This window comes from Schistocerca piceifrons, chromosome 2, assembly GCF_021461385.2.
Source record: "Schistocerca piceifrons isolate TAMUIC-IGC-003096 chromosome 2, iqSchPice1.1, whole genome shotgun sequence".
NCBI lineage: Eukaryota > Metazoa > Arthropoda > Insecta > Orthoptera > Acrididae > Schistocerca > Schistocerca piceifrons.
This window is the reverse complement of record NC_060139.1, coordinates 795,310,715-795,331,046: the sequence shown is the minus strand read 5'-3', so window position 1 is coordinate 795,331,046 and position 20,332 is coordinate 795,310,715. Positions and strand designations below refer to the sequence as shown.

Genomic DNA, 20,332 nt, shown 5'->3' with positions numbered 1-20,332 from the left:
GACAGTAACATCTCTGTAATGGACTGGCCTGCACAGAGTCCTGACCTGTATCCTATAGAGTACCTTTGGGATGTTTTGGAATGCCAACTTCCTGCCAGTCCTCACTGACCGACATTGATACCTCTCCTGAGTGCAGCACACTGTGAAGAATGGGCTGCCATTTCCCAAGAAACCTTCCAGCATGTGACTGAACATATGCCTGCGAGAGTGAAAGCTGTCATCAAGGCTAAGGGTGGGCCAACACCATATTGAATTCCAGCATTACCTATGGAGGGCACCATGAACTTGTAAGTCATTTTCAGGCAGGTGTCTGGATACTTTTGATCACATAGGGGGACCTTACAATTCTCAACCCCATGGTGCAAGTCCAGGAAGTCACAGCCTAGCTTGTCACAGAACATTTGAAGTCTCTGGTTCAGTCCTGCCACTCAACTCAGAGCCAAAGGGCCACAATCAGTTCTGGGGACAATGCTGCAAATTGTGAGCTTAGGTGAAACTCCACGTGCAAGGCTGGTCTTCTCAACCTTTTCTGCCAGTCCCAGGAATTAACCAAGAATGACTTCGGAGCCTAGACAACAGGCATCATTTGTCCCAGTATGCGCCACAATCTACAGTTGGTTGCACCTGTTTCTTCAATGGCTGCCAGAATAGCCTCTTCAACATGTAAATGAAGCCCCCAGGCATACACACTGAGTGCACATGGTGTCCTTTCCTGTCCCTTGCAGCCATTTCCCTAAGGGGTGTCATCATTTACCGTATGTTTGATTGCTGATGATTAATAGACCCCTACCGTTTTTGCATTTGCATCCTACTGACATCAAAGAAAACAGGTTTCCCCAAAACAGGTGAAGTGGATCTCACTGACTTAGTTTCAGTTTCAGTGAAAGACAGCCCCTGAGACTCGTTGGTTAGGGGGCTCATTAAAAAAAAAAACCATGAGTCCTCACTGGTCCCTGTTCACCCTTTACAGGATGCCTAGATCTACCATTGGCGTGTCTCTCTTAGTCAAGTGGATCGGTAATGACAGATCCTATACTTTCTGCAGAGGAGACAGGATACACAGGAGAGGATAGTACTCAACATACCTCAGGACTCTCGGGAGCTCTTCCAACACACCTATTGGCAACTATTTGTCCATTTTTGCACAAAATCGTTACCGTTTCCCATGGAAAAGAAACAAAACATAAGCAGTCAAATGTATTAGAATGCACTCAATATGAACTGACGAGTGGTGAGACAGTAGCACCCAGCAAACACAATGTGGAAGGGAAACAATGCTGTGCCCTATGCATGCACTCACCCATTGTTATGTTCAATCTTGTTTAAGTACTATACGTACATCAATAGCATTTATCTACCCTGTTTACAAGATTTTGCTTGAAATCTTCACTATGAAACTAATTCTGAGCTTAAGGTTTTGAAAATCATTGGAATCAATACCAGCAACGAACTCACCAACCGTCAAATTGTCGAAGTAAAACCTGCTATATATTAATAAACAGTAAAACGTTAAAATCTCCATCATATTCCCCATGTAATGCCAATCCCCATAAAATCCCCAATCAAATTGAAATTCCACCCAGTTTGGAGTGTTCCCCACAAATTGGCAATGTTGGCTGTGAGTTAAATGTCATGTGATTGATCAAACAGGTTCGATACTGTAGGGTTATCTGCTGCAGCTGGTTTTTAATGGTGACGAGATGGGTCTTTTTTGGAAAAAGATGCTGAAGTGTACCTTCATAATAGCTTACGAGAATGCATCCCCAGTCACAAACAATGAAAGACTGTTTCACACTGCTATTCTGTGTTGATGCAAGCGGCGATTTGAAAATTAAACTGCTGCTTGTTTACCATTTTGAAACTCCATGACCCTTGAAGAAGTGTAAAGTCCAGAAGAGTGTCTTAAATGTGTTGTGGTGGTCGAACAACAAGGCTTTGGTACATGTGATCTTTTGTGTGATTGGATCAATGAAGTCTCTGGTCCTTTGGTGAAAAAATATATGCTCGAGATGAATCTGCCACTCCATGGCTTGCTTGTTGCGGATAATGCTTCTGCCCATTCTCCAAACTTACAAGACGACCTCCTTGAAGAATTTCAATTCATCAAGATCTAATTTCTGTCTCTCAACACCACTCTGTTACTCCAGCCTATGGACCAGCATATTATTTCTAACTTTAAGAAGCTCCACATTAAAGTACTCTTTGAGCATTGCTTTGAGTTGACTGAAGCTACTAATCTCACTCTCAGTGAGTTTGGAAATATCACTTCAACATCATTGTCTGCATCAAGATGTTGAAAAAGTGTGGGAAGGGGTTACCAAGAGAACTGGAGTTAATTCTTGGATGTGACTCTGAGGCGTAGGACTAGAAGTGGATAATAATGATATCAATGAGCTTGTGGAAGATCAAAGCCAAGAAATGACCACTGAAGAGCTTATGGAGCTGCAGTGTGTTTCACAGCAGGAAGTTCTGGAGAGGAGTTCATTGGAGGAGTATGGAGGGAAGAGGAGGAGGTGGCAACAGCAAAGCAGCAATCTTCTGGCATAATAACAGAAATGCTGAAAGCACGGAAATCGGTTGCATCATACATTGAAAATCATCACGCCATTGAAGAAGTGGCTATGGGCGCTACAAATTTATTTGATGATAATGTTGTGTCGTAGTTTCGCCAAGTGTTGAAGTATCAGCACAAACAAATGACTATAGATAGCTTCCTAGTAAAAAAGAATTAGTTATGTGTTGTGAATAATAAAGTACATAATATTGTACATATAATTTTCGTTGAATAAATGACAAGAATAAGATAAAACTTTTAATATTTTTTCTGCGTGGAATGCATTGTCATATTTCATATTAATTTATATGAGATAAATTGTTTTGCTTAATGAGTGTTTTGCACTATAAGTAAGTTTCTGGAACACATTATGCTTATTATGAGAGGTTCCACTATAGTCATCTTTGTAGAAAATTAATAGTCACAAGCAATGGAATCTCCAAGTCGGAATATCAACAATATTAGGAAAAGGATAGATTGCTACTCACTAGGAGGTAACACATTGAATTGCTGACAGGCACAATGAAAGGCGTGTTACATATTTATCTTCTGGCCAAAGCCTTCTTGGGAAAACATACACATTCACTCAGGCAAGCACACCTCACACACACGACCATTATCTCCAGCAGCTCGGAGCAGAATTCTGCTCCGAGCTGCCAGAGATGTGTGCATAATGTATGCTTGCTTGTTTGAATGTATGTGCTTTCTTTTCTGAAGAAGGTTTTGGCCAAAAGATACATGTGTAACAGTTGTTTCGTTGTGCTCATCTGTTACTCAATGTGTCATCTTTAAGGTGAGTAGGAGTCTATCCTTTTCCTAATATTGTTAAATTAATGCTAACAGTAGAAGAGATTCATTACTGTTTGACTTACATCACTTAATGGTATGAAAGATTGTTCTTTTGTTATAGAAAATTCATGGCACATTCACGTGTTCAAAATGAAATGAAACACTTTTGTCTGAGAATCATTTATTAGCACTTCTGCAGTTTGTGAATGATGGAAAACAGTTTCTGCCTCACTTCAAGTATGCCACAAAGAAAGCATATATGATTCCAAAGTTATCATTACCACAATCTGATTGCTGTTATACACAACTGTTGTCTTTAACAAGAATACTTTTCACACAAATCCCTCTGCACTGACACCATTGTATATAACTCTCTGGGTAATCTAGTGGCATCTAGATTAACAGTAAACATTTGACGGTTTATCTCCATTCTCCTCACCAGTGTATAGCTGTTTATCGTCACTGCTTTGGTATATCAACTGAAGTATCACTCCCCATGCTGGTTTTGGCTGACATCAGCTTACTGTCTTGGAGAGGGCACAATTATAATAAAGAAGAGGTTCAGATATATATCAGTTCTGTTGGAAAATGCTAAGCAATGAAGACTATTTTCAATAAGAATGTTCTATAATTTACAGAACTGCAACAGTACCATTTTCTACATGTTCTTTATTCAGGAATCACCGCTAATGCAGTTGCTGTTGCATAATGCAGCGTATGATTTTCAGTTATATATTATGTTAAACATACATATCCAGACAGTAAATATTTGCTGCTGACTGCAGAAATTATTTATTTCACCATTTCTGCAGTCAACAGCAAGTATGATGTCCTTTTAAAAATGCTACATGACTGTGAACTGCAGTCATGAGAAGTTAACAAATATTTTCTGTTTATAATCTGCTAGCTTGTGCCACAGCTTTGTCAATGTTTTACAGAATTGTTGTGTATTTTACATGCGAGAGAATGCAGTGATCTACTTAATACTGACACCACGTTTGCAGCATAGAACTATTATTTAGTATAATGTATCAAATTACAAGAAACTGGTATCAGTCTAGTACTAAATATAATTCTTTCAAGGCCATCACGGCACAGGATTTATTAATATCAGGGAGCTATAAAATTATGAGACAGTATTGTTAGCCAGTACTTACCACCAGGAGACAACATTTCAGTACTGCCAATAAACACACAGCAAAGTATATACACTATCCTAACTTTTGAAACAATAGTTCCTTCATCAGGGAAAAAAAAGGCTCAAATGGCTCTAAGCACTATGGGACTTAACATCTGAGGTCGTCAGTCCCCTAGACTTAGAACTACTTAAACCTAGCTAACCTAAGGACATCACACACATCCGTGGTTGAGGCAGGATTCAAACCTGTGACCATAGCAGCAACGCGGTTCCAGACTGAACAGACTGAAGCGCCTAGAACCACTCGGCCACAGCGGCCATCTGGGAGGAGACAGGGATCGGTTGGGGAAGGTTAAAAAAGGGGGGGGGGGGGGGGGGCAAGTGACTCAGAAACCAGGACCCATCACTTCCCTGAGGGAGGAACTATTAGTTCTGAGAACTGGAATAGTAATGTACTTTTCTACTTATTTATCAGCAGAACTGAAATTTTGCCTCCTAAAGGAAATTAATGGCCAGCACTCCTGTCTTACAATTTTACAGTCTTCACTAGTAAAATTTCCTTTTGATAAATTAATATCACATAGGTGGCTCTTTGTGGGATTGGATTAACATCGATGTTTAGAAGTACAATCCCCTGCAAATTCTCTATTTAATTAAACATTAGCAACTGTTGTTGGTTTTTAGAGACTTAATTTCCTTTATTTTGTAAAATATTATCATCAGCTATTTAACATTTACTGCTGGATAAAGAACCCACCCACCCCCACCCCACCAAAAAAAAAAAAAAAAAAAAAAATCTGGAGTTGGGCTATATGTTTTCACGTGTGATGTATACTCCTACAATTTGTTTTATTCAATTAGAAAGGGAAAAAAAGTTATGTTCAGCGGAAAATCACCTGAAATATCTTGTAGCCCAAGTTTGTAGACATGGGAGTGAGTAACAAGCTATCAACCTGAGCAACAGTGATTGTGCCAGTGGATGCTGAATATATTTCATACACTTCTCTGACACAACTTTGCCATCTAATTTTATTTATTTTTATTGCGATGCAGAATTAGCAAACATAAAGCTTTTGGAGCTGAACATTTTATGGCGTTGTATGTGAAAAACTTTCTTCAGCAGCATGCGTTGCCATTTCTTTTTTCCATGTAGCTCCTAAAGAAAAAGTCCCTGGTTCCAGATGTTCAGAATTCTTTGTTATCTGCATATTGCTGCAATCCAAACTCCTGCTGTGCAGTGAATGTAGTGTATATTTTTCATATATCCATAATCACTTCAGCAATACTGCTCACAACTGAAGTATGACCCGATAATAAAGAAGTGCACAGTGTGGAAATCCTCTCTGATGAGTGCATGTGCAATGGCCCATTCTTTAATACATATTCAAGTGATCTTGTCAAGGTAGTTGCACTGTCTCAGCAATTAACGAAAATGGGCCTGCAGCTCCCCACAAGTTCCAGCTAGGCTTCTTTGGCACTTTAAAGCTCCTCAGAGCACATCACTTCTGCATGTTATACAAACTATTAACACACACACACACTACTCAATCTATAACCTCAATTTGTTTCAACATATAAGAGGAAATATCAACTGCAACTTCATAACTGCCAAAGAATACAGCACCACCAAGTGTTATCCATGTGATTCTGGGCAGAAATCCAGCAAATAACCTGTAAAAAGAGAAAAATTACATTTTAAATTAACTGTTACATGATATGAAAAAGTAGTTATGATCACATAAATCAATAAGACTATGGAAAATTATTGGTTGAACACAAACAATGGTGAGATGATGGAGATAATCAATCATTGGCATTCGGAAGCATGGAGTAGATTTGTGCACATTATAGAAAAATAGTTTGTGTTTGTGAAGAAAATGTATTGAGTAGATTGGAATTCACTTTGAGGTACAGCTTTAAGTTAACATGTCAGAATTACAACACTACCAATAAATATTTGCATTTTTATTATTTTGAATGTTTATCAATGAAGAGAAATATATGGTACAATGAAGTGAAGCCTCAAATCACATTACTCATGAAAATGTTCCACTGCATAGTAGAATGTAATCAAATAAGTAACTTGGGAGAAAGCATATTACTAGCCAAAGTTCAGTTAAAATTGTAGTTTTCATCCCCAAACACATGTAGTGTTTGTATAATTAAAGTCCAGCCAGTCTCCAAAACAAGTAAGACCTTGGTCACCAGCACGATTTTCTGTGGAAAGAAGATAAAGCCGAAAGACTACTGAGCCAATTCTCTAAGTCAGGATGTTGTCATTAGGTTACCATTACATTAAGGTTACCTACTGGGCTTCCAAAACTACCTCAAGTAAAGTGTTAAATAGCTGATGATGATGATGATGTATGTTGCTAGTGCTACTCTGAGATGAAGAAGTTGGAACATGAGGAATTCACGGCTGGCAGCGTCAAGCTACACTGCTGGCCACCGTAAATGCAACACCAAGAAAGACAAGAGGTAGCACAACAAAATTTATTTTGTAGATAACACGTTGACCAAGTATCAAATGATTACGTTTACAGATGTCTGTGACATGTGGTTCCTGCCAGAATCAGTAGCCAGAGTAGCCGCCATTGTTGGAGATCACCGCTGCCACACGTCTTGGCATTGAGTCAAAGAGATGTTGGATGTGTTCCTGGGGTACAGCAGCCCAAGCAGCTTCCACACGTTGCCAAAGATCATCTGGTGTGGCAGCTGGGGATGTAATCTGGGTCACTCGTTGAGCAACCATGGACCACATGTTTTCTATCGGCGAAAGATCCGGAGAGCGAGCCGGCCAGGGAAGCACTTCAATCTGGTTATTGACGAAGAACCTTTGGACAATGCGTGCCACGTGTGGTCGTGCATTATCCTGTTGAAATATGGCTGTGGCCGAGCCCTGAAGGTAAGGAAGGACAACTGGCTCCAGCACCTCGGATATGTAGCACCGGCTATTTAAAGTACCGGCAATGCATACTAGAGGCGTGCGAGAGTAATATCCAATACCGCCCCATACCATAATACCCGGTGCAAGACCAGTGTGGCAGTGCACAATGCAGCTGTCCAGCATCCTCTCTCCACGGTGTCTCCACACTCGAATCCGACCATCGTGGTGCTGCAGACAGAAGCGTGCCTCGTCAGTAAAGACAACGTCATTCTAGTCTGCCGTCCACATCCGTCTGTCATCACACCATTGGCGACGGAGACGTCTGTGGATCTGCGTCAGTGGTAGACGAAGCAATGGACGTCTTGCGGACAGACCACTCTGCTGTAAACAGCGTCGAATGGTACGCGCAGACACTGGATGATGCGTTACAGACACAATGTGCTGTGCTATGGTTCGGGATGTCACTGAGCGATCCGTCACTGCCATGCGCACAATTTGCCTATCAGCACGTGCAGGGGTGCACCGAGGTGAATGCGATCGACCACGTCAGTCCGTCGTACCCTCCTGCATCCAACGGTCACATATCCGCATTACAGTTGTTTGGTTTCATGCAACACGACTAGCGATTTCTCTGTATGATAATCGACAATCTCGGTAAGCCACTATCCTTCCTCTGTCGAACTCGGATACTCGATCAAACGATGTTCGCTGTTGTCTACGAGGCATAACTGATCGTCTTGTGAAACAACCACAAGGTAAACACACGTGCCGAACGTACACTCGTCGAAATCGCCAAGCCTTAAATGGTGCTATGAGGTGGCGCCACAGGCGCGCGTGATGTGCGTCTGCGCTGAAATTCTAATCAGTTGCATATCTCATCGCTGCAAATCCATGGTGTAAATTTCACTTGATTCGGATGCTTCCTTCAGGGTGTCGCATTTACGGTGGCCAGCAGTGTAGTTTGGAGAACAAGAATTACAGTGTGATATCTCACAGAGGAACATGAAACATTTAGCTCTAGGCAGGTGTATTTAGGGGAACTGTGGCTCAAAATCAGAAAGGTAGTTGACAAATCACTGGATAAATACACCATGTGATCAAAAGTATCTGGACACCTGGCTAAAAAATGACTTACAAGTACATGGTGCCCTCCACAGGTAATGCTGGAATTCAATATGGTGTTGGCCCACCATCAGCCTCGATGAAAGCTTCCACTCTCCAGGTATATGTTCAATCAGGTGCTGGAAGGTTTCTTGGGGAATGGCAGCCCATTCTTCACAGAGTGCTGCGCTGAGGAGAGGTATCGATGTTGGCCGGTGAGGCCTGGCACAAAGTTGGCATTCCAAAACATCCCAAAGGTGTGCTACAGGATTCAGGTCAGAACTCTGTGCAGGCCAGTCCATTACAAGAATGTTATTGTCATTTAACCAATCCGCCACAGATTGTGCATAATGAACAGGTGCCTGATCATGTTGAAAGATGCAATCGCCATCGCTGAATTGCTCTTCAACAGTGGGAAGCAAGAAGGTGCTTGAAACAGCGAAGCAAGAAGGTGCTTGAAACAGCAATGCAGGCCTGTGCTGTGATAGTGCCATGCAAAACAACAAGGGTGCAAGCCCCCTCCATGAAAAACAACCGCACCATAACACCACCACCTCTGAATTTTACTATTGGCACCACACACGCTGACAGATAATGTTCACCAGGCACTCGCCATACCCACACCCTGCCAGCAGATCGCCTCATTGTGTATTATAATTCGTCACTCCACACAATTTTTTTCCACTGTTCAATCGTCCAATGTTTATGCTCCTTACACTAAGTGAGGCGTTGTTTGACATTTACTGGCGTGATATGTGGCTTATGAATAGCCGCTCGACCATGAAATCCAAGTTTTCTCACCTCCTGACTAACCGTCACAGTACTTGAAGTGGATCCTGATGTAGTTTGGAATTCCTGTGTGATGGTCTGGGTAGATAGATGTCTGCTTATTACACATTATGACCTTCTTCAACAGCCGGCGGTCTCTGTCACTGAAGACGAGGTCGGCCAGTATGCTTTTGTGCTATATGTGTACCTTCACGTTTCCACTTCACTATCACATTGGAAACAGTGGACCTAGGGATGTTTAGCAGTGTGGAAATCTTGCCTACAAACTTATAACACAAGTGACATCCAATCAACTAACCACGTTCGAAATCCATGAGTTCCGTGGAACTCCCCATTCTGCTCTCTCACAATGTCTAATGACTACTGAGGTCGCTTGGCAGCATACCGCACCTAACATGAAAAATGTATGTTTTTGGGGGTGTCTGGATACTTTTGATCACATAGTATACGTATTTAGTAGAAGAGTTCGTGATGAAAGAGACCCTCCAAGGTGTACAGCCTCTCTAAAGAAACAGTGACTACTGCACAGTAACTGTAAAAACAAAGCATAGTAGTATAGTTGGAGAGATGCTAATTGAGATGCATTTGACTGTCAGAAAGACAGTGTGTGAAGTCTTTAATATGAATACAATGGCATAACATAATCGAATGATCTCTCACAAAATCAGGAACATGCCGGTCATATGTAAAGCCTGTCAGTGGCATCAAAGTTAATGTCCACACCACGTGGATGCCACAGTAACTGAAATTGAGAATGATAATGCAAGAGCAGAAATGCTGAATTCTGTTTACAAGTGTTCCTTTGCAAAGAAAAATCCAAGAGTACTGCCCCAGTCTAAATCCTGCAAATATTACTGTTGTAGATATTAGTGTCAGTGGCATTGAGAAACAGTTGCAATCATTATAACTGAATAAGGCAAGGGCCTACTTGGACCTCTATCAGAGTGTATAAAGAGTTTATGGCTAAATTAGATGGTCTTTCAACCATAATAAACTGTAGATATTTTGAACAAAAAACTTTGCCCAGTAGTTGGAAGTATGCACAGGTCCGACCCATTTATAACAAGCTTAGCAAAAGTGATGCACAAAACTATCTACCAGTGTCTTTGACAGCCATCAGTTGTAGAATCTTAGAAAATAGCAGTTTTCTGAGCTCAAACATAATGATATATCTCCAACAGAATTACTGACCGAGGTGGTGCAGAGGTTAGCACCCTGGACTTGCATTCAGCAGGATGATTCAAATCCCTGTCCAGTCATCCAGATTTGGTTTTCCATGATAGCCCTAAATCACTTAAGGCAAGTGATGGGATGGTTCCTTTGAAAGGGCACAAATGATTTCCTACTGTAATCTAAGCTTGTGCTTCATTACTAATGATGTTGTTGTCAATGGGATGATAAACTCTTAATCTTCCTTCCTTTGGACAGAATGTCCTCTCTGCCAACAAGCATGGATTCCGTAAACATCAATCCAGTGATTTCCACCTAAACATCCTGCCAGCCATGAATCAAGGCAGCCAGGTAGCTGCAGTATTTCTTAACTTTCAAAAGCCACTCGACTCAGTATTGTACCAACACCTATTATCAAAAGTACAAACATTTGGGTATCAGGTGAAATTTGTAACTGGATTGATTTCTTGGTAGGGAGGATGCAGTATGTTATTTTAGATGTGGAAACATTGACATATGTAGAAGTAACTTCAGGTGTGCCCTAAGAAGTGCTCTGGGATCCTTGCTGTTTGTGTTGATTATTAATAAACTAGCAGACAATTTTAAAAGTAACCTCAGACTTTTTGCAGACAATGCAGTTATCTGTAATGAAGTACTATGAGACAAATGCTATATAAATAATGTCAGATCTCAATAAGAGTTGAAAGTGGTGTTCACAGACAATTTGTTTTAAATGTTCATAAATGTAAAAGTGTACACTTCACAAAATCCAAAAATGTACTACCCTATGACTACCTTCGCAATGAGTTGTAGTTGGAATCTGCCAACTCATTAAAATACTTTGTGTAACATTTTGCAGGAATATGAAATGGAGTGATCCTGTAGGGTAAGTCATAGGCAAAGCAGGTGTCAGATTTCAGTTCACCGACAAAATGCTGAGAAAATGCATCCAGTCAGCAAAGGAGATTGCTTACAAAACTCCTGTGGATTCCATCCCAGAATATTACTTAAGAGTGGGGACCCATACCACACAGGACTAAAGAGGAATTTGAATGTATACAGACAGGCAGTACAAATAGCCACAGGTTGATTTCACACATAAGGTGCATCATAAGGATCTGAAAAACCAGAATTAGCTGATCCTTGAAGTTAGATGGAAACTATACCACTAAAACATACTTACAAAGTTTCAAGAACTAGAACTAAGGGACGAGTCTTGGAATATCCTACAGCCTGCTAAGCATTGCTCTTGTAGGGACCATGAACACAAGATCTGACTAACGATTAAACTTCCACGAGCTTTAAACAGAGCTGTCATTGGCCACTGTCAAATTGTAAATGACTGCCATGTTACTGTGGCCTCACTGTTATATAGATGCATTGTGACATCACTGGTGCTCGCTTCCTCATCAGATTTGGTAATGTTTTCATCCCATGTTGATTACCCCTGCTTCAAACTTGTGATGGCTGGCTCCCCGGCTGTACTTTGCTGAGCTGCAAACTGCCATCGTTATTGACAGTGTGTTTAGATGCTTCTATTTTTATAGCTTCTTTTATAACATCATCATGCCAGCTCTGCCGTGTTGTGGGAGAGGATACATTTCGCTAGGAGACAGCTGGTTCAAATAGTCATGAGCTACTGACTGTCTGATTGACAGAGGTGGATCAATGTGACCACTGTAGTACAACAGGTGTCATCACAGAGGAACAGAAAGGTTCAGTTGGATCTCTCAACAATAACAAGGTGCAGAATGAAAGTCAACAGAACGAACTATCATCAATATGACACAGAGAGATATCAACATAACATCATAACAGCACTTAAGAAAAGTCTTAAAATTGCACTGGCCACTCAGAGTATCCCTATCTGCAATATTATAAGTGGGGTCGAACATGCAATCTGCAAGATGCCTAAGAGATTGCAGACTAAATTTATTGTGAATTATTTCAAAATCGAAACCATCACTATCTAACTTGACTGGGACTGAATACAACAGACTTTGTACACTCTGCAACAATCCTCTCATCATGGTTCTGCCTGCTGACAAGGGCAATGCATCTGTCATTCTGAATAAAGCTCACGGTGATGCAAAAATTCAGGTGATTCTTGAGGAGGATACCAACTGAAAATTACCATGGGACCCACCTGATGTCAAGAACAATCAGTTGGGAAAACATTAAAGCTCCTAAAACAGTAATCATTGGAAGAGGCTGTTATTACCAATCTCATCCCACAGGTGCTGAAACCATATACACTTTATGAGCTATCAAAGATCCATGAATTGAATTCACCTCTTCACCACACTGTGAACAAAAATGGGACACCAACATATAGATTGGCAAAATATCTGGCCAGCCAAACGTGGGTTGTGTGTACATCTTATCTAAAATACCAATGATTTTATCAACTGAACTGCGCATTTTTGTGTTGGGGGAGACTACGTAATGGTCAACTTTAATGAGGTCTCCATATTTATGCATGTTCCTGTATGGATCTTCTTTCCCAGTTATTTGATAGTACAGTAGAGTCCCATTATTAAGTAACCCTCTATTCCGAAAACCTGTTGTTTGATAGCGCAGTAGAGTCCCAGCATTATGAACCCCGCTATTCCCAAAATCCACCTATTCGGAACAAAGTTAAGAAAAAATACTGATTTTTTAACTTAAAAATAGTAGAAACTAAAAAAGACATTGTGAAAAAATGTACATTTACTATTAGACAAAGAATTTAAAGAGAGACATACATAGAGCCTAAGCTTGATGAAAACACCTGAAAACATAGGAATGAAAGTGTGTTACAGTACATGTTGGCTCCATTTATACAATTCTGTGGAATAATTTTTAATCACCACTAAACACAAAAAATAACCAATTTACACATACTACAGAAGTAAAGTCAAGTAAATTTTTCTGACAAGGAGCACTGAATTGACTTGAGGATGTAATGTTCCGCCATTGCCACATGAATATAACATCATTTGGTGCTGATGAAGCATGCTGTTCAACACAGCGCAAGGCGAGGTCAAGAGCATTTACCATATCTGTGTGTGGTATGAGATCAGTTTGAGTGTTAACCACCTCCTCACTTTCCTCCGAGTCAACCTCAGCTGATGAGTCCTACACCATTGTAAGAGGTCTTCATCTCCATACCCCTGGTGACCATTGTCATCAACAGCAGTCCAAACCTCAACATAGCTTTCTTCTCTGTCTTCAAAGCCAGGGATTTTCTTGACTAGTGAAAGAAGATCACAGTCTTTCACTGGTGTAAAAGGTGTTTCAACAAATTCCAATGCAAGCTGGAGATTTTTCCATGATTTTTGTAATGGACCATTACTGGTGTTATTCCAGGCTTCAGCCAACAAGTAAATTATATCTTTTATCGTAATTTTCTTAAGTTTTTGCAGGATTGTGATTTCATTTTCATCCTCTTCGAGTGAGGTGTGAAGCAGCATTATTTTGTATTTTTGTTTATTGGCCTACATCACACCCTGGTCAGTACACTGAAGAACTGTAGTTGCATTCAGTGGTAGAAAAACTGCTCTGATGTCTCCACAAACAAGTTTCGTTTCTTCTGAGTGAGATGGAGCATTGTCTATAAACAGCAGGGCACAATTAGGCATTCCATTTTCTCTAATGAACATAATCACTTTAGGGACAAACTGGTGTTCCAACCATTCCTTGAACAAGTTGTGCTCCATCCAAGCATTTTTTTGATTATTATAATACATAGGAAGTGAGTTGATGTTATAGTTTTTGAATGCTAGTGCTTTCACCCATTTGCCTATCACCCTCAGTGGAAGTTAGTTTGTTTCTGGGTAGTTGCTGTGAGCTAAGATAGTTAGATGTTGTTTGCCCATTTTAGACCCTGGGGCAGATTTCTCTTCTTGCAAAGCAAGACTTTTGGTAGGCAAAGCCTTAAATTTCAGTCCGGTTTAAACTGTGTTGTAAACTTGCTGCAGTGAGCAGTTTGGAGAAGAAACAAGGTCTTTAAATTCTTATAGGTAATTGGCAGCTGTTTCGCTGTCAGCTAACAGCTTCTCCCCAGCAATTGTGAGGTGTCTAATTCTGTGTTTTTTCTAGCTGAAAATGATGGGTCACCATCCATAAGCTTGTTCATTGACGCACCTTTTTTTTTTTTTACCACAGAACCAGAAATGGGGATTCCTTTCTGTCTTTCTTGAGTGAACCACAAGAATAAGGCCTTGTCAGGTTTCTCATATGAAGACACAGTTGTTTTTTACCACTTTTCAAGAGCTATTTCACTTGATCCAGAACAAAACTGCTCAATTTTAACGCGATTTTTTTTCCAGTCAGTAATTGTTGCCTTTCCGACACCATATACAAGTGATAATTTAGTAGCACATTCTCCCTTCTCCAGTCTTTTTAACATTTCAAGTTTTTGTTTTAAAGTATACAAAGAATGGCCTTGTTTACTTGCCATGTTTAATGTTTGACATCAAGTACTGTGAACATAAATAAAAAAGGCACAGTGACTCAGTACAGTAACTCAACACTTACGGAACAAAACTTAACAATAAATTTACAATAAAGTGTTTGGAACGAGGGAGGGAGAGGGGGGATAGGTAGGGTGCCTGTGCTTTAATATTTTTAAAATTTAAAAAAACCTCTCTCACACCGGCCTGATTTAGCTTCACTGATCAGGATAGTAAAAACATGCGTATATTAAGGGAATTTTCATTGACAAAGCAGGCTTATCACATTCACACAGTTCAATACTGTTCTATCCTGATTAAATTGAGCTTAACTTAAATTCCATGAGGCAGTGAAGCAATTTCGAAGTCTCGGTGCGACGAAAATTGTCAGTCGATCTCCTGGAAACATTTGTAATAATTATTATCTTTCGGTGATCACATGGGGAAGACCGGAGATCTGCTGGTAAGACCGTGTTAGCCTATTTATTTGAAGTAACTGGATATCTTGAGCATACAAAACGGCAGGTTCGTCCAGTGTAAATCAGACGTTCCCCACTGATCCTGTGCAACACAGCGTAGTAAGCAGACACTGTCAATAATAAACAGTTAAATAATACGCGAACACACTTACTTTAGTTTAGTTCATGTATTAAATTCCTTCTCATATAGAATCTCATCAAGATGGTGACTAGCTCAACAATACATACATATACATCCTTCTTTCACGACTAATCGGTAAGAAGTTCCCATTCTTTTCATAAGAGAAAACATAGATAGCAGAGAAGCTATTCCATGGAGTAAATGGACGCTCCAAGGAATAATTGGGCTTGAAACTACTTTGCATTGATAATCGGTAAGATAAGAAGAGATATTTCAAGATATGTACTGAGTTATATAATTTATAAAATTTCTGAAAATATCACGGAGAGACCGCTGCAAGAGACATTACAGTGCTATGAGTTGTTGAAGGTCACTCACAGATTTCATCACACTTAGTTTATGACTTAAGATGTCAATACGTCAATATTATTCATGAAATCTGCCTATTCTGAATTCCTGCTAAACTGAACAGTGTTCGGTCGCAATTAGTTCCACATAACGGAACTCTACTGTACAGTTGAGGGGTTGTTTAATTACATATTGATATCATTATATTTCCTATATGGTGGCCAGTATTTCGACCAGATGGATGGCGTGACAATGGGAAGTCTGTTAGCTCCACCCATAGCCAACCTTTTTACGGAGAAATTTGAAAACATCGCCTTGGGCACAGTTCCTGGTAAGCCAAGTTGCTTTTATCATTGTGTCAATGACACATTTATCATCGGGCATGAAAAACTCGCCGGCATTCACAACCACATTAGATTTATGATGTAAGTAGAGGTGGATGGTGCATTGGCTTTCCTTGGTGTTCTCATTCCCCACAAATCCTGTGGGCACCTCAGCCACAGCATCTACAGGAAATTAACCTTTTCCGCCACCACCATCTGGCACAAAAACATTGCATTCTGAACAGCCTCATCCATCATGTTAAAGTTGTCTCAGGTGAATGCCTGCCACTGGAATTAAGCCAACTCCGAAGAGCCTTCTCGTAAAATGGCTACAATTACCAGCAGAAATCACAGCCCATTTCTAGTGAGAAGAAGAGAAGTAGAAACTTGCATTCTTTCCTTTCTGTGGCACAGTGTTGAGAAAGATTAGCTGCCTCCTCAATAGACACAACATTTCATTTGCATTCAGACCCCCAGCAAAAATACAACAGCTCATGAGGCCCATGAAGGATGATAGGGCTCAGAACACCTGGAATGTACCAGATACCATGTTAATGTGACTGCTTCTACATCGGGCAAACAGTATGCATTGTGGAGCAACACAGGACGGATCACGAGAGGTGCTTATGCCTATGCTATCCTGAAAAACCAGCCATGGCAGAAAATCAACACGAGGTTGTGTTCACTGAAACATCTGTCATTATGAGGATGAACGGATGTTGGATCAGCATTATAAAAGAAGCTATAAAAATAAAAATATCTGAAAACAACATTAATAAGGATGGTGGTTTGCATCTTAGCACAGTATGGGACCTGGGCATTGCAAGGTAGAAGTGGGCGCAATGGATGCGGGATGAAAACATTATGTTGTTTGACTAGGAAGCGATCAACAGTGACATCACAGCCAGCAGTGCAGCTATATAATGGTGACACCATGTCGACACAGCAATCATTTAACACTTACCATTGGCTGAGAAGAGCTTGGTCGAAAACTCTTGGTTTTTTAACCACCTGACATGGCTGGAAGCCCAAGAAAATTTTATCATGATCTCACTAATTACAGAAGGCTCAAAAGCATTTGAGGAATACATCTTTCATGTACTCCATACACCAATGGAACAGGAAGAAACCCTAATGAGTGGTATCCTTGACTTTGCATTTCAGAGTGGTCTGATTGTTGCCAGAACTAAATGAGTCTGATGTGACCATCTCCTTGAAGCTCTAACTTTTGATAAGGATCCCATCATATCCAGCCCCCTTCTGTTGCTTGACCATACTACATCTTTGCAATTATGAGCTCAACAGGCTGATTAATGGCAGGAGAGAATTTGTATCCCTGCTGAACAACTATGGCATGATGGGCACTGTTGACTCAACAGTGAACAGTGACATCATGGTGAGCATAAATCCTCCTACGTGGTGAGCCAGATGCTCAGCAATACAGCACCACATCAGTAGGGGCCAGTTCCCCTGGTGCCTTAGCCATGATAAGGCTGCTGGGCCAGCAATTCCTCACTGCTGGCCCAGGAATTCCTCATTCAGGATTTTATGGTAAACAATTGACACCGACTGCAACTGGACACTGAAATGAATTCAGTGGTGATAAATGAAAATTTTTGCCAGACCAGAACTTGAACCTGGATTTCCCGCTTCTTGTACAAAATGGAGCTTACCTTTTGATCTAGTACTAAGCAGCCATTATAGATACTCCATGATTAGTGTTTGTGTCCCAGTATCATACTCCTTGTCCCATGATTTTTCTTTCCTAACACTTACCTTTGGAGCAACTGCTCGATAATGGTCAGTGCTGCTGTGGATGTAGAAGTGTCAATTTGGGTGTCTGTGCTTTTTAGTGAAAGTGTGTGTACTTAAACCAAAAAAATGGAAGAAGAAGAAGAAGAATGCAATAGTTCACTCAAAAGCTAATGCAACTTTCTTGGTTGTAGAATATGCCTATATGCCGCACTAAGCCAAATCATCTGTGGTACCAGCTCATCGTTCCAGCTGAAGGTGATTGTGGCATTTCTTCAGTGAGCACCAGAGCTGCGACAAGTGACTGGAATATTGTGTTTGAAGAATGCTGAGTTGTATGATAAGCTAAGCAATTTGTGCTTGTAATGAGCTCAATGAAATGCCTGCCTGTTGGTATTCAGCTGCAACAAATGTGTATGGCTACATCTTGGCAATAAGGTCCACTGTTCATGCTACAGTATTGTGGTCCCCAACGCATATGCCGAGTATCTTCTGTGCATCAAGTGGTAATCACGACAGCCAGGCAGGTGTTTCGTAGAATGTATTCATTAACAGTATTGCTACCGAGGTTCATAGGTGACACTGACTCTTCTGTGCAAATAAACTTTTCTAATCATTTGGCCTCAGACTTGAGCAATTGATCAATCCAAGCATTTTTAATGGCAGTGTATTTATCAGCACTTTGTAGTCAGGCCAAAATATCCTGAACTTTTGTGCCCATGTCCTTGTTGAGAGTAATGGGCTAACACAAACTTGTTCTCACAAACCATACAACAGGATTTTCTTCAGAATGGTTGCAGGTTTAACTGTTTTATGGTTGACAAGTATGTTCACAGGTACATTGACAGTTGATGTTGGATTCTGCAGTGTAGATAATTAAGATTTGATATGCAGAAGATGTGCAACATGTTTGGCGCTGTTGTTTCATATTTGTTTGTGATGTGGCATGGGTTGAAGTGTTGGTGGTGATAAAACATGTTGCTGTTTTAGTATGAATACTTTATTAACAACATTTAATACATACAAGTGATAGCATAAAACAATTCAAGATTGAAACAAAAGAACATTAAAAGGCAATGACTAAATACATGATCAGAGAATATAGGGACATCACCAATAACATTGCAGCACTTATGACATCATGTCTTTATCACACTTCAAATTCATTCTTTTTGAGTGATTCTGTTACCAACAGAAATTCATCCAAAGATAGTGAAGGTTTAAGATGCTCTTCATTCATATTTGACATTTAAAAAACGAGAGGCTGAATTCAAAAATGCTATGCTTCTCTTGAATATGATCAATAAGAAAAAATATTTCAAATGAAAACATTGAGAAAATGCAGAATGCAATATTGGGTCTATGGCAAATAAATACATATGAACCATGATGTATCAGAATAAAGACTGCAATACATTTGACATTGAGAATTAACTACAAGATACTTTTGTGCAGAATGGGTGTCTTACCTGTTGAAACAGTAATCAAAACAGTGGATGAAAGCTCACAGCAGATTTTTAAATCACATTGATGATATAGACATTAAATGTGACATAAGCTTGGACTGAGAAAGGAAATTGGAAAGGAGCCTGGCATTTCAAGCAATGTAGGGAAATAAACAAAAAACCTAAATATGGATGGCCAGATAGGGATTTAAACCACTGTCCTCCAAAATATGAGTTCAATGTCTTAACCACTGCTCCACCTCAGTTGGTGCCAAAAAAGTGGAGTTAAAACTGCTGGTAAGGTCATTAGTCAGAAAACTCTGGGACACAGAAAGGAATCAGAAAACACTGGGACACAGAATGGATTCTTCTTGAAAAAGGGAAACTAGTAACTGGCGAATACTAAGATCGTTTTGTGGGACAAATGGATGAAACAGTACTCAAGAATAAGCCTGGATTGTGAAAGAAGATAATCAACTTTTACCAGGACTACACTCCTACCCATAAAGGTACTTTGCTAATGGGAAAAGTGAGGGGTATTAAGTATAGTCTTATTTATCATCTGTGGTAACACTAACTTCCAACTTGTCAGTCATTTTATGTTACTGGACAAAGATTTTTGTGACCGCATATTGAACTTCATTCTAAGCAACAGACAGCTTTAGTAATGAGTAGTAAAGGTCAGTTTTTCTCCTAGTGTTTCTCATATAACTGCTTCAACCTGACTGATGGAATAAATCTTTTCTTTGCTTAGGTGGCTAACGCTCTCTTAATCCTTCTGTTAACATACGTATAACTGAACAGGTTGATAACGCAGTCCATATTGGCGTGACTTAACGCACAATTTTTATTTTATCAGAAATGTTAAAAAAAATTAAATAAGTACCTAATCGATAGTAAAAGGCACCTGACATGAAAAATAAGTATGAAAACATTACATAAAACTGTGGATCTACACAGAAAGAGATATGTTGCAGCCAGGGGGGTTGTGATGTATTACATT

At 40.1% G+C, this 20,332-nt stretch overlaps 1 protein-coding gene across 1 annotated transcript in view; it reads right to left on the bottom strand.

Moving 5' to 3' along the window:
* Positions 1-5,505: 5,505 nt before the first annotated feature.
* LOC124776783 (S-adenosylmethionine mitochondrial carrier protein homolog) overlaps positions 5,506-20,332 on the bottom strand; it is a 63,526-nt gene continuing 48,699 nt past the window's right edge. The window contains exon 6 of the mRNA XM_047251921.1: positions 5,506-6,152. Coding sequence (XP_047107877.1) covers positions 6,026-6,152 — 127 coding nt within the window. The 3' untranslated portion in view covers positions 5,506-6,025. The remainder of the gene's footprint in view (positions 6,153-20,332) is intronic.